At 45.1% G+C, this 25380-nt stretch overlaps 1 protein-coding gene across 4 annotated transcripts; it reads right to left on the reverse strand.

Annotated features, from left to right (window-relative positions):
• Window positions 1–666: 666 nt before the first annotated feature.
• On the reverse strand, window positions 667–24387 carry USO1 (USO1 vesicle transport factor). 4 transcript variants are annotated; one of them, XM_058024311.1, is made up of 25 exons: window positions 24301–24387; window positions 23981–24067; window positions 23796–23860; window positions 20435–20514; window positions 19454–19465; window positions 17229–17329; window positions 16245–16347; window positions 16036–16091; window positions 15722–15842; window positions 14283–14461; window positions 13707–13847; window positions 12853–12941; window positions 12211–12365; window positions 11763–11968; window positions 9259–9369; window positions 8495–8613; window positions 8112–8293; window positions 7133–7254; window positions 6081–6219; window positions 5255–5418; window positions 4945–5034; window positions 4117–4203; window positions 2665–2763; window positions 2003–2218; window positions 667–1619 (listed from the first exon to the last, which is right to left on the reverse strand). In XM_058024311.1, the coding sequence occupies exons 1-25, from the start codon at window positions 24364–24366 to the stop codon at window positions 1512–1514; spliced, it is 2898 nt and encodes a 965-aa protein (XP_057880294.1). In that variant the 5' UTR covers window positions 24367–24387; the 3' UTR covers window positions 667–1511. The 4 variants fall into 4 exon arrangements, with proteins under 4 accessions (XP_057880294.1, XP_057880293.1, XP_057880297.1 ...); XM_058024310.1 differs by having other exon boundaries at window positions 11763–11974; XM_058024314.1 differs by lacking the exon at window positions 19454–19465.
• Window positions 24388–25380: the final 993 nt, after the last annotated feature.

A 25380-nucleotide genomic window follows, 5' to 3' on the forward strand; every position in this document is an offset into this window, starting at 1 on the left:
TTTGACAGAGACCCTGTGCAAGGGATCTGAACACTGTACAGAGTGTGAAAAAGGCCCCTGTGTTCATGATAGCCCAGTCACAAAAGGACAAGAAAAGACTCCAAAGAACTAAGAAGAAATCTGCTTTGCATGACACAGCCAAGAATGCAGACAAGTGAATACCTCCCTTTGACAGTAATACAGTTATCACCAGACATGTCTCCTATGAGCAGGAAGACAGACCACTAGGATGGTGCAATAAACTAATGCACAGAACAGGTTTTCTAATTGGGAAAGGCATTTAGAACAGGCTTTTTTACAACCTGTTTCAAACCAGTTAGTCTGTCTCCTGCACTCTCTACCCCCCACCTCATTATCTCTTCCTTCCTTTCTTATGATTTTAAACATTTTGAAGTTGCATCCAAAAGGAAGAACTTGCTAAGCATAACGCCAAAGAGGACAGCAACAAAAACTTCATTGCAGAGTGCCATCTGGACCAGAGTCCAGGTCTGGCTGCCAGATAAGCCAGTGCCCTAGAGGTAAGGCCAAAGCAGCACTCACATGCCTTTTGCTTTGTAAACAGTAGGTGGTGGATTGTTATTACCTTCATCTATCAGCATAGACTGATTGTAGATGTTCTTACACATATTAAAATGTATGCAGTTAAGTTAGGACAAGAGAATTAAATGAGGACAAAGTAGACATTCTCTTTATTACCAAAAAGAAAAAAAAAGAATTTGATGCATTTACCATTGTGTTTTCTTTTAAAATTTCATCTTTTATTTACTCATAAAGAGCCAATAAGTTATATAAATCATAGTTTTCATTTCCTTACTGAAGTAGACAATAAGATTTTAACTTGGATTTATGCTGACTCAGTAGCACTTTAGCTCGAGTGTACTGGTCTTGGTTTTCCACAGCAATTGTTCACCCCAAGGCTGTATCTCTTGCACAGCTTCCAATGAAACCTCTGCCACGTGTTAGCAGAGCTCTGGTGGCTCCCCAGGAGGGGCCAAGTGCAGCCAGGGCAGTGTCCAGGCACACACCTGTGTGCAGGGCCCCTGGACCCCCAGGGCCAGACCCTGGGCTGGCACAGGCCACACCAACCCTTGTGCCTCCCACTGCTCTTGAGAGGAGGCCACAAACCACACTGAAGCTCCATGCTGAAGGCAGGAGGAATGACTCCATGTGAGAGATGTTAAACCAAATACTTCTGTATTTAATTATGTTAAGAGCTCAAGGAAGTTAAAACCATAGACAAATGCACAGAACCGTCAATGACAATGAACCAAGGCAGCAACATTGTCATTCCCTGCTTGAAACAGTGTGTGAAGCAACTTCTAAACAAGTACAACCTGGGGTATTCATGTAGAACTGAAACTGATTTGTTTGCTTTACCTAGTACAAAGGATTTTCCAACACTTGAGTAACTTAGAACTAGGCCCATGGTTGTCATTTCCCCATCTGCTTCCCATAAGCAGATGTTTTCCTTTGTATACCAGTAATAGACTTCTCCCCAAAAACAATGCAATCTAGTTTTCTTGGTAACACACAGCAGCATTCTCATCTTGTTCCTCTTCATCTCCATCCTCATCTTCATCCCCCTGATCTCCAGATTCAGTATCATCTTCATCTTCAACCTGAAATACAAGATCTATTGTGAGCAGTAATACCCCTTATTCTGATCCAACCTATTGAAGGCAAGACATATGCTGAGTGCAAATAAGCTTAAAGATAACCTAAACCAACAATGCCACATCAATTAATGTTTATTAAATGCAACTGTCATCTTACCATGTCCATAGTTCTTTACTTCTCTGCTGAAGAGAGAAGTGGCTGACCACTGGGGACAACAGGCAGTGGTCAGCTTTCTCTGATGTCTGCCAGTAGTAGTTGATAAAGTAACTGATGGATTTAACTTGCCTCTATAGAAAGGGGCATCCCCAGACTTTGTGGATTGAGGATTACCATGCCCAGGCCTGTCTCAGACCCAAGAACTTCCCAGGTCCATTCCTTGGCTTACCGCTACACCAAAGTCCTTCAGTTTCATCTTCTGTGCAGATATTTTCTGATCCTGGTCAGCCAACAGCACCAGGAGATCATCCTGTTCTTTTTTGGATTCTGCAACTTCTCGCTCCAGCCTACTGTTCTTGTCTTGCAATATAGCAACTGTGCTAGTGGATGAGTCCAGCTGCTGCTTCAGTGATTCCTTCTCCTCAGAAAGGGCCTTGACTTGACTCTGGCAACAGGGGAAATCCCACATCACATCACAATACAAGCACAGGTAAAGCTGAAGCCCTGTATCCTTCAAACACATCCTGTACACAACCTTCAGCAGCTCCAGCTGACCATTGGTTCCTGTGGCCTTGTTCCCACACACACACACATCCTTACACAAGCTACTATAGCTTGGATAAAGCAGGAACAAATATTAACAGTGGTTACTGAACTGTCTCTGTCACAGTAAAGCTACAGTAAAGCTACACCCTAGACTGTCCTTATCAAGGCCTTAAAGACAGACAAATTTTGATTTCCCATGTGAAAAATGGAGACATCCAGCTTCCCTACCAGAGCCTGAGGATGCTGATGAAACAAACCACTTGCCCCAGCCCTGGCTACTGCAGAGGCCTCCTAATGCAAGGCTGAGTATCCAATGGCCAGGTTTGGTGTTCACCCATTACCCACCTTCAGCTCTTTGATTTCTTGCTCCAGTCGTGCCTCCAATTCTGAGCTCATAGCTGCTGGTGCACCACTGTCTCCTAACATGGGATCTGCAGCTGTGTTCTGTGGACAAGGAGTTCTCTCTCAGTGTTGCACATACTAAGACAGCAAGCTGGGACATCACAGAGTCAGTTTCTTAGAAGCATACTCTCTTTTTACAGCATAGCCAAGGTATGGTGATGACATATACCCCATGCTGCAAGGCATCAGCAAACAGATCTGTGCTTCCTTGGGTCTCAGACTCATACACACATGTACAGCCAAACAAGAAGACAAAGCAAAACCTTTATTTCCTAGTAGCTGCACTTGAAAGACTTGGGAGTTTTTTTTCCTAGGCAGATCCTATTACAGGCAATCCACCTTTGCTCTGATAGTATTCAAGTGCCACAGAAGTCTTTTTATTAGGCTAAACATCCAATTTATTAGGCTGAAGTTGCAGTTCTTTGTATAAGGCTACTAAAAATAGCAAGTTTCATCTCAGCCAGCCCTACACAAAGTCATTTCCAAAATGCGGCAGCTGCCTGTCAGCTACAACTGCCACATGGCGCAAATTTGAGACCAATGCCTCCCAGTTGGAGCACACTTAAGCCAGTCCTCTAAGGAAGGCAGCAGTAGGATGTAGGATGGCCATAAGGTGGCCTGACAGCTGGAGGGACACCAGGACACACCTCTGGCTCCAAAGGCACTGTCACAAGCACACATGGGCAGCACATGAGCAATGGCATCTTCCCTCCCAGCAGCTGAGTCTGCCTCTCCCAGACCCTGTGTACATTGAACACTTGTTTGTCAGCTGCTTCTAGGCCCCTCTCCCTGCAGCCCGATTTAGCTGTTAGCTCTGCTGTGGAACTGTCTGGGGAACACCTTCAGACAACTTGTTCAGGCTCTGCAGCCCAACATTCCCTTTCTAAAGCAGTTTATTAGTTTTGAAGACAGATTTACATCGCCACAAGGCTTTACTGCCTCATCAGTTCAGTTCACAGCCAAAAAACCTCGGCAGCATTTGGAGGCCTGCACAGACAGATGTCCCTATCATTTGCCCTTCAACTAGACATCAACCTTCATATTACTATCCTCAACTGCTTGTAAGAATAATGATCTCTCATGTGTATGGTATCACAGTCATGTCTCACAAAGGCTATTACTTTAATTAGAGCTTAAGCTTGGAACAGCCAGTAGTTTATAATTGTTTAAACTAGTGCCATCAGAGAGAACTAACTAAACTAAAAGTGCTCTCTATGCTCATGAAGGATTTGTCTGGGTAACTCATAAATTAATTTGAAACACTGTTGGAATCACTTGCTGATATGTGCACTTAAAAGGAGCTTTGTTTAGGAAAGCAGCTACAGACAGTAGCAGGAAGGCAAGTCTTGAAGATTTAGGTCCCATAGACACAAGAAAGAACTCATTCACCAGTACCATCACTTGTAGCTTTTGATTCTCCATCTGAAGCTTGGATATTTCCGCAGCCTGTAGCTGTAACTGACTCCTGAGCATTTCTAACTCCTTTGGGAAACAGAGACAAAACTTCTCAGTTAATTTGATAAAACAACATATTCACATGAAATTTTCCTAAGGTGAAATGCTCCCAGACTAACTGCTTCACACCAGGAAACGTAACAGGAAAGGTGCCTCAGTGAGACCACAACAGCTTTTCCCTTAATTGACAAGGCTGGACAGCAACACACAGCACTGTCCACCCTGCTTTTCCAGCCCCTCTTCTGTGGAATGGCCAGCAAGGCACTGTCTGAGCCTCAGTCACTTCTGTAAAGGTGTTTCATACCACTTGCACTGCCACTGGTGTCCTCTGCACTGCCCCTCTCAGTGCACAAACCCATGGTGCCTGGGTAATCCAGGCACCATTAGTTCTCCAAACAGAGGAACTCCAACAGGTATTTCTTGAGCAACAGCACAGAATAAAGAACTGAAGGTCCAGTTCTTTATTCTGTGCTGTACATCTAATACATCTAACCTCACATCAACATTAAAACATACATTCTGTACTGGTTAAAACCATTTTGCAAGTCAGTGCAAGTGTCTTCTGCTGGCTCAAACCTGCTTAGTGAAAATAACCAATTCATTTTTAGAGGCATAAACTTGATGCTTCAAGATTAGGATCATCACAAAGATGTCTGATGAAAAACAGGAACACATTCAGGAATCAATGTTCTTCCCTGAAGACTAGAGCTCTCTTCCCAACCCAAGCCACCACCCCTGTTCAGCAGCACTGAAATACCACAGGTTCACCTTCTGTAGCTCATTACTGTGCTCCAAGCCACCAAATCTGCTGGTCTGTAAAGACTGCTCTGTAGCTCCCATCTCTAACTGGGAAGAATTCTGAAAGAAAGACGGGGAAAAAATCAGCTTTAGTACTAGAATTCTAAATGTAGTCGTGTTGGCAAAAAAGTCATAGCTGTTCTTGTATTACCAAACTCCCAGCAGAGGAGCTACAAGCAGGCTGAGCAATGCACATCAAAGCTCTCTACTGAGAGGAGCTGGTTGTGTCCTCTGAGGTGAGTGCAGAAGGAGCTCTCACCAGTGCAAATGCAGCACTTACCAATTTTTCTATCACAGAATCCTTTTCCTTTAACTGCCCTTGCAGCAGCTCATGCTTGTTTTTCCACTCTTCCAGTTCCTCTTTCAACTTGCTCACTTCTTCTGTCTGAATGCCATTCATTTGCAATGTGTCACCATGGGAATTATGATGCTGGGTGTCCTTTCCTAAACAGCAAGAGGTTACAACCAAAGTCAGACAAGCAGTTCCTTAACTTGGTTTCCAGGAGACCAATCAAAGTAGTTGTTACCCATCCTGCTCCTGCCCCACAAGCCCTTCTTGCCATTCCTTCAGCTATGTGTGTCACCTTGCTGCTTCAGCCATTCTGTTCATCAAAAATAATGGCATGGACAAACTCTGAAGGTGACTGATTCATGTTTTTCATCATAAGTAATGATGAAGGCTGTTTGGGTATTTTTAATCAAGTCATGTATACCTTATCAGGCATTTTGACCCTGGGATAAGGAGAACATACTGCCCTGATTTACACACTAAATTAGCAATTTCTCTAGTGACAGTAACAGGCTTCATCTTGCACATCAGCCAGACCATCTTCCCCAGCTCACACTTGCATTCCAGACCCAAACTTCAGCCCACTCCAGGGCCCATCTGGTCATGTTCTGAACGTGGACAGGCAGTAACTGCTTTGGACTGACTTGCCCCGAGGCAGAGGCAGCCTCTGCCAGCAGCTCCCTGGCAGCCAGCAGTTCTCACAGCAAGGGTCAGCTCATACAACTGCAAGGCTGTCTCTGCTGGAGCTCTGCTGCAGTTTGCCAGAAGCCACATCTCTGCACAAGCATGATTTTATATTGTCACTCATGCAGCCCACCTAGCTGTACTTTGAGGAGATTGTACTGGTCCTTATGCTGTTGGATCTGGGACACTTGCTGTGTGACTGTAGCCTGGAGCTGTTCATTCTGAGATGTTAAAGTGCTGATTCGCTGCTTTAGTTCTTCAAGCTCCTGGTCCTGTGAAAGAAAAGAGGCACCATACTAGATACATACAGTAATCATATACATAGTTATACTAGTAACTCTTGAATACAATTCTGTCAGGAAGGTGAAGGAAAACACCAAAACCTGAGTTCCACCATCCAGTACTGCCCAGAAAAGCCTCCTGCAAACCTAGCAAACTATGCTAGAAAAAACACCTGGCAAAGACAGCAGCAGCCTATCACACCAATAACAGCAGGAAAAATGGAGAGGTGGGAAGGTGGCTGATTGTAATTTTTATCTAGCATACCAAAGCCTGCTTTTGTTTTGCCTACTACTTCAGGAGTCTTGAAAGAAATCATGGTAACTACACATGACATGTTCAGTAAAGCCTCTGGTAGTTCCAAAGCATCCTTAATGCCTCATGTACCCCATGCTCTTATCTCTGAACACAGAGCACCTGCTTCAGTTTCCCATTTGCAGTTTAAATTAATTAGCTTTGTTCCTCTACTTCTCCATCTAAGCTGCAGCAACCACACAAGTTAGCTACCCCTGAAAAAAGGTTTTGAGAGTCCAATCCCAGCAGGTATAGCCAAACTTAACTAACAAACCATTTTTTCATTCAGCCCCATTTCATCTGTCCAAGTAAGAGCCTAGAAGTCAGAATTGCATCTCTGAAGAGCTGCAAGTTCTCCAATTCCTCATATGAAATGAGAACACCCCAACATGGGTAAGAGCATGTGGTGCAAGGGCAAAAAAAAGGACCTTAACCAGTGTTCCAAACACTGACATTTCAGCTCAATCTTGACAAGAGTGTTGTTAGAAGCATTTCTGCATTGCTAGAATCCCTGTTACTTGTTTCGGAACAAGGGGGATTGCAGTGCACTGCAGTGCCTCCAGAAGACAAAACCAACAGCTTTTAGAGGCACATGTCTGTGCTCCCTCTTACCTGTTCTCTAATGACTTTTTTGTAGTGAGTCACAATGTTGTCATGCTGTTCCAATGTCTTCTTGACCTCCTCTTCCTTTTTGTCTTCCTCACTGGACTTGTAAATTGCTTTACTTATGACACCTGTCAAAAACAGTTTCTTTCAACTAGAGCTCAGTTCACATCTTTGTCCTCAAACCAGTCTCAGAGTTTGAGGTCACTGCATTACAAACTCAGCCTGCACATTGAAACAGAGATTGTCACAAAGGCTTAATAGAAATGGTGACTTTATTGCAGTGTGCACATTTACTGCTTTTCTCTGTCCCATATAAGTAAATGGGTGTTTTGAGTAATTCCTAAGAAAAAAAGCTGTGCTCTACTTGCACTATGGCTCCACTACAGCTGCAGCCCAAATCATTCTGCAAGTAAGTTAAGGACTTAGTCTGCAAGAGCAACATGCGGATGAAATTGCTTGGGCAAATCCATCTTGACCATTGCTGCTTTAAGGATTTTTCTTTCTCTAGACTGATTTAAGTTGAGATGAATATTAATAAACAGGACACAAGTGAGATGTTAGATTGATGACAATCGTGAAGCACACACTAAAGCAAGTGTCCATTTCCTAACAAGCCAAGAATTTCAGCATTGATTTATTAATTAGAAACAACAACTGTTTGGATTATGTACTTCAACAAAAGAAGTTCCTATGACTATGGAATGTGCTCAGTACTTTAGTTTCTGTGTGAGCACAGGTCAACACCTCTAGGCCAGTGTGCTAACTCACCCAATCTATTGATCATCATTTCACTGAATGGTGAATCAGGTATTCCAGTTAGAGTATTTTCACTTAACACTTTAACTGCAACTTGGTTATATGATTACTTACAGCTATTACCACAACCTCTGGTGTTATCACACTACTTTCAGGAGTAACACAACATGGTGGGTAGCTCATCCATCAGTACATGATAAAACCTAGAGAAATGAGGATAACATCTCACCTTCCAATTCCTTCACCAGCTTTGTAAATTCATGGTCAAACATCATGTGGTCTGGACTAGAGAAACTAGGCTGTGGTTTCTGAGCAGCTCTGGAATAAAGTTCATGCTTGCTAATGAAGCCAAGCTTCTCAATGAAGTTCTCCCTGCCAATCCTCTTCTCAATCAGCTGCTTCAGTTTCTCTCTACAAGGAACAGACAAATCAATCCCAGTGCAACAACAAGACAAGAAGAGAACCTATCATTGTATCAAGGTGAGTTCTGCAAAGAACTCATCTGTCTCAAGTCTTAATCCCCCTGCTGTCACCCTTCAAAGCCTCTTGAACCACCATGTGCCTTTCACAGAACCTTTACCTGCAGTCCTGTTACTTCTCCGTCATACTTACTTCCTGTAATTCTCAAGGGAATTGTCATTGTAGTAGATGGAAATGCCAAGCAAAAGTGCACACAGGCCTTGGACAAGCTGCTCCTCTTCCCCAAGGTTTTCAGCTATCTGCCCTGTGAGCTGGAACTCTTGATAAGGATATTGGAGATAGTTCATAATCACAACACATGTAACACTTCTCCCTGTACACACTCCCTTTTATTTACACACCAACCCAAGCTTTGTTAGGAAGCAAAAGAGCTGACAAAACCCTTGCAAAGTTAACTCCTCTTTTGAAGGACTCTGGTGATCAGTGGTTTCCCATAAATTTCTCAGTAGCTGTCTGTTTAGCCTGAGAGATTTACTTGTTCCAGAGCACACTTGCAGTGTAGATACAGGTGGCAGTTTAGCCTTACGTGCTCATGCACTTGACTAGTTTTTCCCTGAAAAGTAAGCAGGGAAGTTCATGGAAGTACAAAGCATTCTCCTTACCTCTTGAGTGTAAGTTTAATTCACACTAATAACACCAACAGGCTTGTTGCACTGAGAACTTATTTAGCTGGCAGACTGAGACTGTTTTCCACACTGCTTTGGTATGTGCATCTTACACACAAGTCAGTGTACACAGAGCACTGGCAGCTAAAGGCTGATTTGGTCTCTTGGCCCAGGGCATTTTCTGTTTTGCAGAACCCCCACAAAGTGACCTAGACAAACCTTTAAGCTGACCATGAATAACTCAGCTCTGGCTAAGCAGGGGTTCCACTCTGCCAGCAGGCCAAAGGATACAAAAGGCACATTGGCTGGGTTGTGAAGGAAGTGGGTGACAGCAATGGAGCAGTTGCTCAGCCATGTACAAAGCAACATCAGCAGTCCAACTCTGGTCTGTACTTTGCTGCCCTGTGAAGAATAAACACTCCTGTCATTACCTTTCCACAGAGAGGACTAAAATACAAACCCAAGCTGTATTGGATCAGAACTCACCTACTTCCACCTTTTTTTTCATAAAGTGCAAGTCATATCTTTCTAAACACCTGTTTGTTAGTTATACTGAACAGCTTTAATGCTTGGATAAAACAAGGATCAAACCAGTCACATTGAACTGTTCTCAGAGCAAACCAGCAAGCCACACAGGTGTGAAATATTACTCAATGCACATCAGCACCAATATAAAACCATAACCTGTTAGTTTTGCATTTTTAATACAGGGGTGACATGAAGGAACAAGGTGCACATTTAGTCATACAAGGATTCCCTGCATCATCAAGACCTAGCCTGCTGACTTTAAAACTACCAGGTGTTCCTAGTATTATTTTGAATACAAGAACAATAGTCCTGTAATGGCCTTTGGTTCAGACTATATGTACATTAAGCCAGCACAGCAAACACTAACTGCAGCCTTTTATTTATCCTAGACAGACAAAATTAGTTTTCATCTCCAAATCAGCTGTTACCAATTGTGTCTCAGCAGCAGGTATTTGGGCCCAGCTGAGCTCAGACAAGCACCCATTTCTTCCAACAGTCAACATTCAGATGGCAACCAAGGAAAGTGTTCCCTCCCCCACTTACACACACTGGCTCTAGCTGTCCCAGCAGGATTTGCCAGCCCGTGCACACTGGGAATAACCTCTGTAACTGGCAGTGGCCCTATGGCACATGGCTGTACCTCAACCTTCTCCAGCCTTGCTACCTGTGGCCCTTCCTTCTTGAGAAACACAGAGCTTTGTTTCTGCAGCCCCCCACTTCAGCACACCCATATGCTGGAAGCAGCTGCAAACCACATTTATTCTACAGCCTGCCTGCTGTTCAGAGGTCAAACTGATGTGCTCTGCCAAGGATTTTCACAGAGCCCTAAACATCCTCTCTAAAAATCAGCTGTGTTCTAGACATACCATGATAATAACACCTACTCTGACAGATGACAGCCCCCCATGGTTGCTGTTCCACAGTTCAGAGCTAGTAACAACACTGACCTGTGACCAACATGGTAAAATAACATTTCCACAGCAGAAATACTTGCTTTTTGTGCTGCCAATAACTAACTCAGCTGTGTTTTAATAAACAGCCTGGAAACCAAACAGCTCTGCAGGGATCACGGGCTCATAACGAGATCCCTGCTATTCACAATTAGGCAGGCTAAATGGTTTTTCCTCCAGCATCAGGACATCAGCAGCATATGCCCACTTCTGATGGTACCCTTGTTTACTACAGGCCCTTCAGGAAACACTGTTTCTAACAGTTTTAGTTTTCCTTAGAAGGAACCCCACCTATTATGTGAGCAGATGGTCCATTAGTGTGACCTCCCAGGAAAGAAAGCACCAGTGCTGCCCAAGGTACACATCCCATAGTTTTGGGAGCACCCCCAGAGATTCCCCTGGAGGCACCAAGAGTTTGTTATGCCAGGGAAAACCCAAACCACTGCAACACAAAGCTGTAAGTGGAAACACATCAAAAAGCAGTTAAAGAAATTCTCCCCAGCAGACCCCAGACAAGAGGGAAAGGCCTGCTTTTGGCAGGAAAACGCACAAGCTGTGCCAAAAAATACATACCCGTCTGTCGATCTTATCACCCTGCAAGTTACACACAGATTACTTGAGAACCTTCCAGTGCAACATTTCAGACACATCCCCCCATATCCAAGTCCCTTTTGTCATGTAGTGCTGAAGAATCACAAGCATTTCTACTGACTCAAATTTACCTTACACAAAAATTCCAGGAACAGGATAAAAATGAATACTGGCTATTTTTAGCTACAGCAGGAGAAAAGTCATAGGATCAAGTTCAAAACTCCAGTGTTACTTTCACCTGCAAAGAAGTCTAATTGCCACCAGCATTAGTCTGCTAGCAGGGAGCTGGTTTTCTCCCTAAGTGGTTCTAACACAGGTTAATGTCACAAGGAGGCACGGGCCAGGAGGTGAACTTCACTCACTTAACATTTCCCAAGCCAGGTATTAACATACTGAACAAGCTCAGAAAAGTTTTATCTTTGCATAGCAAAGCCAACCATCAATACATGACAGCCTGTTTTTTTCATGATGTTTCCAATTAGCAGGTTCAGGGTAAACACCAAACAGGCACTACTTCAGCAAAAAACATGAGTGGGGATTCTGCCAGTAAAACTTGGTTTGAAGGACAAGGCTAAGACCTGGATGCTTTGGCACCACCTGAGAACAGGCAGCATCAAGGAGTAATGTGATGTAAAAGTAAGATTTGCTGCTAGCTGTGTGCCTGCCATGCCATGCCCTGCCCATGAGTGCCCTGTGCCTGTCCCCGGAGCCGCAGCGGGGCAGTACCTGCGAGAGGATGTTGGTGCACTGCTGCAGCAGCGACACGGGCGGGTTGCCGATGCTGGTGGCCAGCTGCACGCGCAGCAGCTGCTCCTTGAGCGTGCCGTTCTCCTGCAGGGCGTGGGCCAGCGCCACGGCTGCGCACCAGTTGGACAGCGAGTCCGTGGAGAAGAGGCCCCCGCACAGCAGCTGGCCCGCTGACACAGAGTTACCTGTAGCTACCAGAATGGCCAAGAGGAACAAGGGGGGTTAACACAAGCCACAGAAAATATTTCAGACAATACAGCTAAAACACAGAAAAACCTAACTAGTGACATTTTAGACAAATCTAAGCCAAGTCACCCTGCTCAGACCAGTCACTGAACAGCAGATAAATAATCCCTCACGAGACACCAGGTGGTGAATGAACAGGTGCTAGCTCAGAACCCCGTGCAGAGATGCTGCCCTGGCCTACCGTCAATAGTGGATGGCAGGAGCGTGGAGACGATTTCTCCTTGTCCTTTTTGGTTTTTGTACAGAAAGCACTGGAAGCAGTAGAGAACAGCACAGCGCAGCACGAAGGGCTGCCTCTCATTCACCATGGACATCAGCAGCACTACTATGGCAGGCCTGTGGGACAGCAAGGAAAAGCTGAGAACTGCACTGAGAATGAAAACAGCTGCAGGTACATAATATGGATCTACTTCATGGATAAGGAAAGCTACTGGGGCCTACCACTACACTTATTACTATTTCAAACAAGGATATTAAAACCCAAGGTGTTATATGTTTTCAATTATTTATACACAAAATAAGAGATTGATTATTCATTTCCCTTTCTTTAGGCTGTCCTCTGGCTGACAGCAACAGCAGCTCATCTGATGAAGGATTTTTCAGTCATTGTTAATTTGTTTTTCAGGTGCCACACAACATCAGTTGGGGGCCTCATCTCTCTGCAAACACACCCAACACCTTAATGCTGTAGCCAACACACCCTATATGAACCTGAAGCCGTTACTCCAGATCATAATTCCAAGTGTGGAATTAAAGAAATCTTTTGGAATCCCATACCACTACCTTATCCTCTAACAAAGTTAAAACACTTTTCTTCCTCTACCTTGGTGGATTAGAAGGTGCATTTACAGAGGCAAAGTAGTCTTGATTTGTCTGGCATCCTCGGATGACCTCTGACACAGTATTAATGGTCTGGGGAAAGGGCAGAGAAGAAAGGTAAATTCATGTTTAATCTGAGCCATGGTCTACCACCTAGAGCTTTCAACACTACTCCAGTTTACCCTGACAGTTCAGCACTGAAAAGCATATACAAAGTCTCAGCTCAGAGACTTAAGTAAAACCAGTGTGCACAAAATCAAGGCATTTAATAGCTGTAAGAGATGCTGAGCAAAGCTTAAGGGACACAAAGCTCAGTCGCCTCCAGCTTAACTTTGTATGCCAGATCAGTTTTTCTATGACAGCAAAATAACAGCTAAACTGCACATCTCTAACAAGTGAAAAGCTGAAGCCTTTTAAGAAATTATCAACTGCAATAGAGGCGTCCACACTCCACACTCAATCGAAGCACATGGTTTTATCAAGGGAAAAATCCCTCACCCTACATTGCTAGCAGGGCTTTCTAGAAGCTAAAATCCCTCATTACTGGTAACCTATCAAATTAGAATATCTGTAGACTCTCCCAAAAAATTAAAACAGCAATAAACCCACCCCCAAACCAGGAAAAGTCATTCATCAATTCAGCTGCTCTGGGAAATGCTGAAATCTAAAGAAAAAAAAGGCAAACCCAAATCATTCCTGGTTGCAGGACACCAGAAATTCAACGTAAATGACTCTTCATTTAGGCTGCCCACAGAGGAAGCTGACACCTCTGGCATATGAAAGAGGTGCTTAGCAAATACTGAGTGAGCCTCTGCAGCAGCTGCTGATCCCTCCCTCCCTCCCCTCCAGTCCCCTTACTTCCGTGAGGATGTCAGCAGGAACACCAGTGGCCATGAGGATGGTGCAGAGCTGCTGCAGGAGCCCACAGTGGAACATGGCCTTCTGGCAGCTGCTGGTGGCACCAGGAGGGTTCGTGGGGGACACCAGGACCCGCACCAGCTGCAGAGGAGGAAACATGTCAGGGCCTTGTGAACACAGCCTGGCACCTTCTGAAGGCAAAACCTAACTTATTTGGGGTTTCACTGTCAAACAGAATTGCTTCTAAAAATGGACACTGGAGACAATGAACAGAATGTTTATTTTATTGCTACCTATGGCTGCTTGGCTTTCAGCTTTATACCAGGGAATTCTTTACATAGAACACTCCTAATTATGTTCTTAATTTAAATCTGTTACATTGCAAGTGACATCAAGTTATGCGACATGCCAGCCATCACACACTCACCTGTGACAGGGCTTGTGCTGAAAGCAGCACAGCTCCAGAGCACTGGTAGCTAATTCTGAGCTGAACACCTGGATCTCACAGTTGTGACATGACACTTTGCACTGCACAAGAGCTGACAGTGGTAATTAGAAGCTGTAACAGCACCTTACCTGCAGCATCAGGTGAAGATTAGTGACCTTCTGTGCAGACCACCCACAGTTGTCATCTCCAACCTCAAACCAAGGCTTCATACGCTGGATGTAGGAACCTTCCTTGAAGAAATTCTGATTGGAATTATTGTTCTTCAACAAGTTTTGCAACAGGAGGAGACAGTCTTCTACTACAATGCCTGAGGAGACAAAGTATCACATGGTGAATCAAAATACACCACATGGAAACAAATTAGTTTGTCCATACGCTGCAGGTGTTCTAGACAGAACAGAGCACACATTTCTGAACTCTTCACTCTTAACACACATTAGGCTTAGATCAATAACTATGAACCTTGTGAACCCATACCTGTTTTTCTTCCCCAAGTCCAAAGTAAATTCCCAAAGCATGTACAGCTCATATCAGTTAAGTGGGTAAATGGGAACAACTGCCAACAAAACCTCACCATCATTGTGTGTGCCCAAGTTCACCTGTTCTAGAATCGGACTACACTGCCCCTATGAAATGTACTCAAAGTTTGTCCTGAACTCCATTGTGATTCCAAGGCAGCACCTCCTTCAGGCTCACATATTCATTCTCTACAATTACTGGCTACCATCTTCAACTTATTTCTAATCTACTTTTTAGTTTTCAAATTACACTCAGATGAAGGCTCCTCCCATCAGAGGAATACAAGTGGCAGGGGGAAAGCAGAGAAGTCTTAGCACACAGGAATTTACATAACAAGTCTCCTAAAAATATTACCTGCCTAAAAATAGCAGCTTGAAATCAAAAGTTTTCTGAACACTCCCATGCCAACATACCTAGAATAATACAGCTGGGAGAGAAGCAGTAACTGCTCCTGCAGCCCACAGAAAGGTCATAGAACAGCAACCTGTCATGCTACTGAAATAGACTGTAGTAAATGCATCACATATTGCTAGTAAAAAAAGCAAGTCCTCAGGTGCTGAAATGTTTTTTTCTCCTTTTTAAAATTCTTTTCTCCTCCCAACAGGTGACTGACTCCTCAAAAAGCTGACCAGAAAACTGAAGTTGTTGGTGCAGCTGAAGGAACTGAGCAAGCTGTTACTTCCAGCCACTCCAAGCATCCAAGGATCTTGTGGGAAGAATGCAGATGCTTAACTGGGTAAGTGACAAATGCAGCACACACATGTGACACTGCCATTCCAGGGAGATACAGGCACAAGCCTAGGTCAAGCAAGAGCCACTAACTCCTGCACCCTCAGAGGAGTGACCTGGTGTTTTAAACAAGTACACTAGCTTTTCAAAAGACACTGAAACACAGCTACCTGGTCAATCTGGTCTTGCTTATTTTGTTACAAGCAGTCTGTAAATTGTGATCCTTTTACCCACTGACCAAGCTCCAACCACCCCTAAGGTAAGCCTGGCAACATCAGCTCACAGTTGCAGAAAGACAAGATTAAGTCTTCCGCTGTACCTCCATCGCTGTTTCCTTCCTCTGTTATGATATCCAGAAGCCTCTCAAAGGCATTTTCAAAGGCAACTATCTTCTGTATGGCCGCATTGCTTTTGGTCAACTGCTGTAACAACAGGACTCCCTTGACAGGTGGAGGAGAAAAGAAATCAAATCTGGGTTTTAATAGAACTCCATTGCTTTTCACAAGTCCCAGCTGCTGTGAGGATGCTGAATCAGCAGCATCATCCTCAGCCAGGATCAGAGGCACACCCCCCATGGGCAGCAGCTCCTCAGACACTGAGGATGCCAGGGCCCTGCAGAGCCCCTGCACTCACATCATTGCGGATCACCTCCCTGGAGTCTGCCAGCAAATCCATCAGGCGGGACACACCTGCAAGGAACCATTTCTAAATATACACAGGAAAGGGTGCAGCTTTTCCAGGCTGAGGTCTTCAGGACACCTTGCTTGAGACCCCTCCAGGCCTCTGCCATGCCTGCTGAGCATCAAGCTCTGAATCAATCAGCAGTGGATTCAAGCACTCACCCATGGGGCTGACCAGAATGATCTGCTGCACTTGAGGCCCCTGCTGCTTTAACAGAGATGTCAGCAGCTTCACTCCAGGCCAGCGAACATGGAAATCAAATTCCTGAAAGGATAGGAAGGAGCACATTAGGTAACCAACTCCTCAGTATTTAACTCAGATACACTGGCACTTCCTTCATACTGCTCAAAGCATGACATGGGTTCCACACAGGAAAAGTAGAATATCATGTTTCTTACTGAAGTTGGACTACAAAGCAAAGGGAAAAAAAGAAGAGAGTATTGTATTGTTCTCTCTCAAACACAATCATTCTTAGTTTGGGAACAAAAATTTTAACAGCTCCAAGTAAAAAGCAGTCCATCAGGACAAACCCAGTGGAAAATAAGTCAAATATCATGCTGCTGGAAAGCAGTTATCCTTTCCACTTGAACTGCATCTCAGACATAACTGTGTCCTGATGCTTTAATCATCATCTGTTGTGCAAGGGACAACCACTGCTGTTTGGTTTTTTTTCCTTCTTTTATTCCTTCTACTTAAGTAACTAAACCCCCTTCTCAAGTAACAGTATGAGAGAACATGGCCACAAGGTGCACCAGGGCAAGTTTAGATTAGCTATTCAAGGAAATTTCAAAAGGTGGTTGGGCATTCCAAAGACTGACCAGAGCAGCAGTGGAGTCATCCCTGGAAGTGTTCAGGAATCGTGAATGTGGCACTTTGGGACACAGCTTAGCAGTGAACATAGTGATGCTGGGTTACCAGTTAGACTATGATCCTGGAGGCATTTTCCAACCTAAATGGTTCTGTGATTCTCCTCCATGACCCCCTGCTTTAAAAGCTGCACCAGTGGTGTTCATCCAGGTCACTCCTGACTCACCTCCAGCCCCACCTTGACTGAATGCTGGCACACCTCACCCCTGACACCAGCTTCACCAGGACAAAACCATGGCTCTCTACATTAGCAGCCTCAACAAGACTCAGTTACTCACCTCCACCAGAGTCAACAGCAGAGTGACATTTTCTTGCTGTTTAATGAAAATCTCTGTGAACTGACTTCCCAAATCATCCACTTGTTTTGCTGAGTTTTCTTCTGTAACAGTAAAAAACAACATATTGCAACACAACTAGAACAACATCAGCAGCTGTGATTTTTATTCTTACTAAAATAAGGCCATGGGTGACCAGAAAATTTTCAGTCACTGTTATGTTAATTGAATTATTCTCAAAACAAACACCAAAATAAGCTTTTCACAAAACAAAACCCCTACATTATTCTAAATGTAGCTTTTGAATCTCAGCAGTTACATTCCCATATAGCTCCACTAAGCCAAGACAGCAGCCCTTCATGAGTACCTACACTGATAGGCAAAAGCAAAGTCCATGTCACACCAAGAGCCTTGAAGGGTAAGGAATATAAATATCTAAAGCTAACTGGCCCAAACATCTTACTCTATTGGGTTTAGCAATAGAAAAAGACCTGAACATCAGGAAGGGAAAAGAAGAGTCACCCAAGCATCACAGCCTCTCAGTCTAGGAATCTGAATTGATTTTGAATGTGCCAGAATTGAGTGCCATCCCATTCTTCACCCTCCAGTTACATAGAATTGGGCTAGCACATGAGTTGTCTTACACATTTCTTTCATGCATCACTTGCATGAACAAAAAACAAAGCCTAAAGTATCCACAAAATCAACAAACCCCATGCAAGCAACATCTCTGTACCACTGCTATTTTTCTAGGCTGAGTGACAATTTACATAACTGCTCCACAAAATAGGGGCATGTAGGTACTACTGGTTGACATAATTAAGCTGAAAAACTGAGCAGGAGCAATTCTAACTCAAAGGGAAAGTGTTGGTTTTAATAGAAAGAAACAGAAAAACAGTAAAGCAATTCAATTTCTGACTTGGGATTTTCTCCTCCAAAACCCACTCTGCTTTAAATTTCTAGCTGTAGAAATTACAATATAGTACAAAAACAGTTAAAAGGGAAGATTGACTGTGTGCAAGAATAGCTCTAGCCTAGGCTGCCAGCACCTAACAGGACCTAAGTCCTATTGTGACCTGCCTGAAGCTGAGGGTCTTAACTCTAGGCCATTCCTGAACTAACACATTCATTTACAGAAATTAAGGTTAACAACTCCACACAAGTTCAGCTCCTGTACTTGCTGCTGTAGAATAAGAGGCAACTCAGCCGGGAATCACACAAGGATTGCACATCCTGTAGCTGGATGCAGGTCAAGGAGAGTCCAGAAAACCTAAACATTTTGACATCAAAATTCAGCCAAAATACTTGACTTTGACTTTTCCATGAGCTGAACATCCTTGTCCCACCCTCAGCTGCAAACAGCAAGTGTTTCAATCTTGCTGCCAGCTGCTGCCCTTTGCACAAGCTCCAGTGCTAAGGCAACCCTTGAGCAGCACACAAGCACACACAACTTGCACAGCCTCTCTCAGGCTGTAGTTGGTTTCCCTTACTCCAGCTCAGGATTCTTCTATGAAAGGGCCAAATCACATTTCCTCTGTTCAAGTATTTCTTCTAGTAGGTTTAATAAAAAACTAAACAGCAAAGACAAACTATTTTCCACTTACACCAGAGATCTTGCAACCAGCCTTCTACCCCTAATTGTTCCTTAAATCTATACAATCCCAGGGCTATCTCCAATGAAGCCAGCAGCTTCCATCTAGTAAGATCAGATCAATTCACTACCAAGCAGCACAGCAGACTAGAATTTAATTTAAAAAATAAAATCAGTTTCAAAAAGAGAACATGCAAAGCATTAGTGGTAACCTAGGGTGGAAGTGAATATCATGAATATTTTAACATGCATTGCTTAAAAGAGACACTGTGAAGGATGCTCCCATGCAGCTGGTGTCCAGCTCCAGGGCAAACAAACTTTGTTCACCAACTTACGTCTCTTAGAATCCTACCAGTCTGGGGCTGCACACCTTCCACATCCTTACCAGGAATTTACCATCACTGCAGTCTCTGGGGATCTGCTGGCATTCAACATGCCAAACCACAGGAGAAGTCAAATTGGAAACTCACTTGAGCTCCGAAGAGTAAGGATAGAGCAGAAGGCAAATGCCTTCCTTCCCTGAGCTCCAGTGCAAGCTCCTACAGTGTCCTTTTTAAACAGCAGCAAGTGTTACCAGCAGGAGCAGTGACTAGGGCTAAAACTAAGTGCCATATTATACAAGTAAAGGTTCTTTTACCTTCAGAGTCATCTGGCAGTGCAGATAAAATAAAAAGAAACAAGAGACAGGTTTACCAGTTGAACAGCTTTCCACACAGCACAACCAATTACAGCATAAGCTCAGGTTTGCAAAGCAGCCATCCCAGCTTCCTACAGCAGCTGGACTCCTGTGGGAAGTTCTTAGGGAAGGGGTCAAACTGAGGCACCCCAATAACCCTCACAACCCTGGTCATCTCTCACACAACTCCAACTGGACAAGTTTGAGCTCTTTGGAAAAACCTGCCAACACTTTCCTCCAGTCCATGATCAAGGCCTCTACCACAAACATGAATTCACCAGTGCTATGAAACCCTGATCTTGTTCTAAAACTTTTAAATCAAGATGGGGAACTGGAGGAACATGGAAAAGAAAGCCAAGCACAATTTGAAACATGGCTTAAAAAAACATTCATTGGCCTTGGAGACCAGTTTAATGGCCTTCAAAAAAATCAAACAGGTAGGAGTGGCATGGATTTTCACAGCCCAGCAGTACAAAGACAAGTAGAATCTTTTTAAGTCTTTTTATCCACTGCCACAGCAGGGTTGAAAAAGGTTTTCACACTTATATGTGGCACCTTACTGCAGGTACCTGAGATTTCACATCTCAAAATCCTTGTTAAGTCAGGAGATGGTAATGTCTCATTTGGCAGTAACAGCCAGAACTGTCCTTTCCCAACAGCAGAGGATTTGATTCTTGATTTACAAACTAGAAAAAAAGTTACCCCAATCCAACCTGGCTCCTATTCAGAGAACAAAGTCTTTTTTAATTTATAAGCAAGAGATCCAGTGTTACTTTAATGCAAGCTGCTTACAAGATCTTTAGTGTTAACTTAAGAGCTATATACAATAACACAGCAGGTCTAGGTGAGCATTAGTAAATCAGTTTTACAGCTGATAGCTTGAACAAAGCACCAAAGAAAGCAGTGCCACAGTTAAATACAACTATTACTACAAGGGCTTACCTTGCTCCTCCTCTTCTAGGTCATTGGATATGACATTGTAGAGTGTGTCCAAAGCATAGCCAATTATTTCAGAATCTGAACTGCAAATGAAAGAACCATTTGTCTTTAATGACTTATTTCCATCTGCTCTTACAACACTGCTCTCCTGCCAGGCAGTTCCCCTTGCAGCACTGGGCCAAGTAAGCAGCACAGATTTATTGCAGCACCATATAACCATGAGCTACCTGCTCCCTGAACAGGGTCAAGCTCCTTTTACCAGTTCCATTCCCTCAGGTGAGTCTCAGAAGTCTGGTGAAAACAGATGACCACAGGACTCTTCACTGTAGGTGCATCTTTCATTTTCCAAGTCACTCCCTCCAGCCTGCTCCTGTTCCAGCAGAAACCCCTAGGAATACTTCAAACTTGCCACAAGAACACCCAGTGAAGACGCAGACAAGCTTCAGCATTTCCCAGGTGGGACCCTCCCGGCTACACTGTCAGACAGAACCAGAGCCAGACCTCAGAGCTGCAGGGAATGCAGCTGTGAATTCTGACAAACAGGCGGCCTCTGTGTCACCAAACCCACTAAAGCTAATTATTACAGGGTTTTGAGCTCCAGCATGCCCAGGAGTGCAGGGAAGCCCAAAGCATTAGTTCACCTGCTCACACCCAGATGTCTCTCAGGAAATACCTGTTCCTTCTGCATTACCAAGGCTGAACCATCTCTAAACCCTACGCTACAACCAAGACAGCACAAAATATAACTATATCATCATTTCTGCTACTTGCTTTCTTGCTCTTAAAACAAAAGAAAATGAAATCAGTTGGTTTAAAAAAAAAGGGAAAATCAAGGCTAAAACCACAGAGAAAGGTGTATCCAAGTGCAGAAGGACACACCTCACAGCATTTTCATGACTCTATCAAGCATCTGAAAAGAAGACTGCGAAAAAAAGTCTCTCACTCCAGCTTCTACGTACTTACTCACACTGATCTCCAAGGCATTCCAAGTAAGGCCTCCACAGCAGAGGTGTATGAGCATTTCATGAGGCTGCTAGGCTGGTTTACAGCAGAGGCCTGAACAACCACCTACCCTCTTAGTCCATGGAAGCAGCCTCATCCAGCAGGTATGACCACACCTCCAGCCTGCTCATGCTTTCCCTTCACTGCCCTTTTTGTTCTTCAACACACTACCACAAAGTCTACACTTCCCTTTTCATAGAAATTAAACAGATCACACCTGAAAACACACAGAAAGCCTTCCTTGGAAAGCTGAAAAGCAAGGCTGCAGCTTGGTGGGTTAACATCTCTGGATAGGGAAATGACAGCAGCTCCAAAAGAATAAGCACATTTAACATACACATGATTAAAAGCAGGCCTTGTTTCTCTGCTTGAAAGACAGCACAAAATGAGGACAGCAGCATCCCACCTCTGCTGTTCACTGCCTTGCCACCATCTGCTGTTCATCACATCCCACATCCCATTGATTATTCTGTTAATGCTGAACTGCCCAGCTCTTACTGTACAGTAAAAACCATTCAAGAAACAAGACTTCCCAGGCATCCATGAGAGGCAGCCTTTGTGCAAGGCAACATTCCAGCACAAGGCACCTCTCTTCCTAAGCAGCTGCAGGGCAAAATCAAAAAAACACAACAGGCCGAAAAGAGCATTTTCCCCTTCTGCAGAAAACTTCAGGGCATTTCAGGTGGACATTGGAAAGGTTCAAAGATCAGATCTATGGGTACACAACAAAACAGCAGCCTCTGTCACACCAGCAGCCTCCCACACTAGGTGACAGCTGAGCCTGTAACTCACTTATTAACCACTGAATCAGTTCAACTGGTCTGGATTTCCATTGAGAGAGTCCAGGAAACCTCACCTCTACCATTACTGACAGCAAACAGTACCAGGAACTCCAACAAGTAACACTGCACTGATCACACACAGAGACTACAACTCTGTCTCCAAGCAGCCACAGCAACCAAAAACTGTCCCAGCTCCTGTGCTGCCCCACCAAACACACAATAGCAAATGACTCCAGCAATACCCCAAAGCCAGCATTTCTTCAGCTGAAAACTCAAAAAAAACCCCATCTATTTAATTATTTCCTTTCAACTGCAGCCTGAGTCACACAAAATGTGCACAGAACCCCAGCACACAATTTCTAAAGTATCAATTGGAGCCCCAAAAGCACTGAAAAGCCTCAAGTTCCTGTCCTTCTCAACAGGATCAGTACAGCCCCACCTCCCCTCTCAAAGTTCAAATCTGCCCTCAGAGCAGATAAGTGGATGAAAGTAGGCTCCTTAACCTAGTTTCTTTAAGGGCTTTCCCTCCACATCCATGACAGCTACTCCTATAACCTTTCCTTTCACTGTTTACACCAGGTCAGACATTCAATTTTAACTAGCCAGCCCACAGAAAAGCAAAAACAGGGACTTGCCTAGACAGCAGCCTCAGACCTTCCTCCTAGCTGGCATAACTGGCCAGGCAAGAAAGGCCTCCATCAGCAGAGTTTCACATCCTAGATCCATAACTGGGGCAGGAGGCCTTGCAGACACTGAACTGCAGCTTTCCTAATTCTCCTCAGCACTGCCATCAAAGGATGCTCCTCCTTCCAGTGGATGCACAGCTAGGTATTCACAGGCTCACAACTGGCTCATACAAACTGACCAGCCTGATGTTCAAATCCACACTGAATGACTATCCCCATACATCTGCCTACCTATATACCAAGTATGTGCAGTATTTGAGGCTTAAATCCAAGGACTGCAAACAGGTTCCACAGTACAACATGTGGGCACTGTCAGGTACAGCAGTGATTGCCAGGATGGATGACAAAGACATTTCAAGCACTGGATTGTCTAAGTATTAAATTCCAGTCCACACATCGCACTCAGACTCATGCCATCTGCCCCAGCCTCAGAGTCCTGCTCTCCCATTTGCCTGACCCCAACTTGTTTTTTAACACTCATGAGCAAAACCACACCCCTGGTGACTTGACTCTTTTTCTCTTAATTCTGTCTAGCTCACCTTTTGCCCAACAACAGCTTGATCTGGGTTATTCCAAACAGTGCATTTAGTTAACAGGATCTGTTTGGACTCGCCTCTCTGGTGTAGCGCAAACATAGCCCTAAGAAGCATTAAGACACACTTTGGTAGTACCTTCACTTTCTGTCCTTCATCCTGGTTCCTGGAATTCTGTTCTTTTTACCTCCAAACAATCTCTGAGGACATGGACCAGCATAAAAAGCCAAGGTGGCAGAGGAGTTGTCAGAAAGCCAGCTCCCTCCCAGCTCTGTCAGTACAGGGCAGCAGGTGTGCATATGCTGCGTCAGCAGCACAGCAGGGTCAGGCCAGCAGCGCAGAGCAGCTGCAGGATGCTTACCGGTCTGTCTGGAGAACGTGGATCAGGTGTTCCATAGCCTGGATGCCCACCTCCAGCCGGTATTTCTGTTTGGAAAACAGACAAACGCTTAATGGTCGAGCCCAAACACCGAACAAAGCCTTTTTAACAGCACCTGACAAAGCTACTTCAAATTCACGCTGCTGCTCAGGAAGTTGGCCACGTACCTTGGATAAAGACTTGAGAGCACGTACGGCATCCCTCCGGTCATCCAGCAACGTGGACGAAGCGACTCGGTCACAGAGCTTCTGGATCTGGAAGGATAGGCATAACACACACACGGGATAAGCCGGGGGGGTGCAGGGGAGTCCCCCGGCACCCGCCTGCGGCCCGGGCCGCACGGCAGAGCGGCTGCGGCCCCGACCGGCACCGGGCACCACCCGGGCCTGTCAGCGGCAGCACCGCAGGCGCCGGCCACAGGGCGGCCCCAGCCGGGGCTGTCGCGGCCGCCCGGCCCTGTCCCAGCCCGGCCGCGTCCCCCACTCACCGTGTCGGCTCCCGAGGGCTGCGGGCCGGCGCTGGGGCCGCCCATGACGCCCCGCAAGAAGTTCATGGCGGCTCCGGCGGCCGGCGCTGCCGCTCCCCCCGCCGAAGGAAGCGGCCGCCGCGCCTGCGCTGCCACGTGGCGCGGCCGGGCCGGGGCGGGGCCTGCTTCGGGGGCGCGCGAGCCGGGCCCGCCGCGTTCCGCGCGACCGGGATGGGGCCCACGGCGCCGCTCGCCTTCCTCCTCAGGCCCGAACAGCCCCGAACCGCGGGGCAGCGCGCAGCGAACAGTACATCCGCACGGGCTGGGGGCGTTAAGCAGACCGAGAATAAAAAAAGCGCACAACTTTAACACAGCTCCCCCTGCGTCTGTGCATCCACAACAACGCCTAAGCAAACGCTCCGGCTTGGAACTCCGAAATTGTTTTCATTTCTAATGAAGAAACAGCAAGGGGATAGCTACCCTTAACTATAAGAAGAGAACGTCCAAGCACTACTCAAACTGAGTCACCTCAGTGAGAATCAGAAGCTTACCTAAATAAGACTGATGTTTCAAGTCCAAGAGCACCACAAAGTTCTTAAATTGCTTCCAGATGCTGAATGCCCCCATGGGATGCTACTGCAACATATTTGGAATTCCTGCTGAGGAGCAACAGCCAAGGACCAGAACCTCAAACCCTTCAGGCACTGCACCCACATACCAGCTGCCAGTCTGACGGTACCCTCCTCATAGTTTCTGGTAGGGTTTGGCAGTGCTTGGCTTATTCTACGTATCCAGCCAAAGCAATTTTACTTGCACCCACAGCACATGGGCACAGAAAGTGCCAATACGATCAATTCATTTCATTCCAGGGAGACAAGCCCTCTCACATGACAGTTTAAATCAAGAGCTTTGAGGATTTCATTTTCCTTATCAACTACAGAATGAAATTAACCACCCAGCACGTGGTCCAGAGAGTTTTTAATTTGTTGGGCAACAACAAATAGCCCTTCAGTCGGGTTTGGTCACCAAATAACGAGGCACCTATAGCAACCATAGCCATGTCAGCAGTTTCCAGATGCAAAGGAGGGAAGCTCCAGTCTG

Source organism: Melospiza georgiana, chromosome 5 (assembly GCF_028018845.1).
Source record: "Melospiza georgiana isolate bMelGeo1 chromosome 5, bMelGeo1.pri, whole genome shotgun sequence".
Lineage (NCBI taxonomy): Eukaryota > Metazoa > Chordata > Aves > Passeriformes > Passerellidae > Melospiza > Melospiza georgiana.

Excerpts from the sequence above, each read along its gene's own strand:
- USO1 (XM_058024310.1), bottom strand. The coding sequence starts at position 24,366 with ATGAACTTCTTGCGGGGCGTCATGGGCGGCCCCAGCGCCGGCCCGCAG. Across the intron at positions 15,843-16,035 it reads GGGAGGTGATCCGCAATGAT|GGAGTCCTGTTGTTACAGCA; the intron begins GTGAGTGCAGGG and ends CCACCTGTCAAG. Across the intron at positions 9,370-11,762 it reads GCACCAACATCCTCTCGCAG|GGCAGCAAAGTACAGACCAG; the intron begins GTACTGCCCCGC and ends TATTCTTCACAG.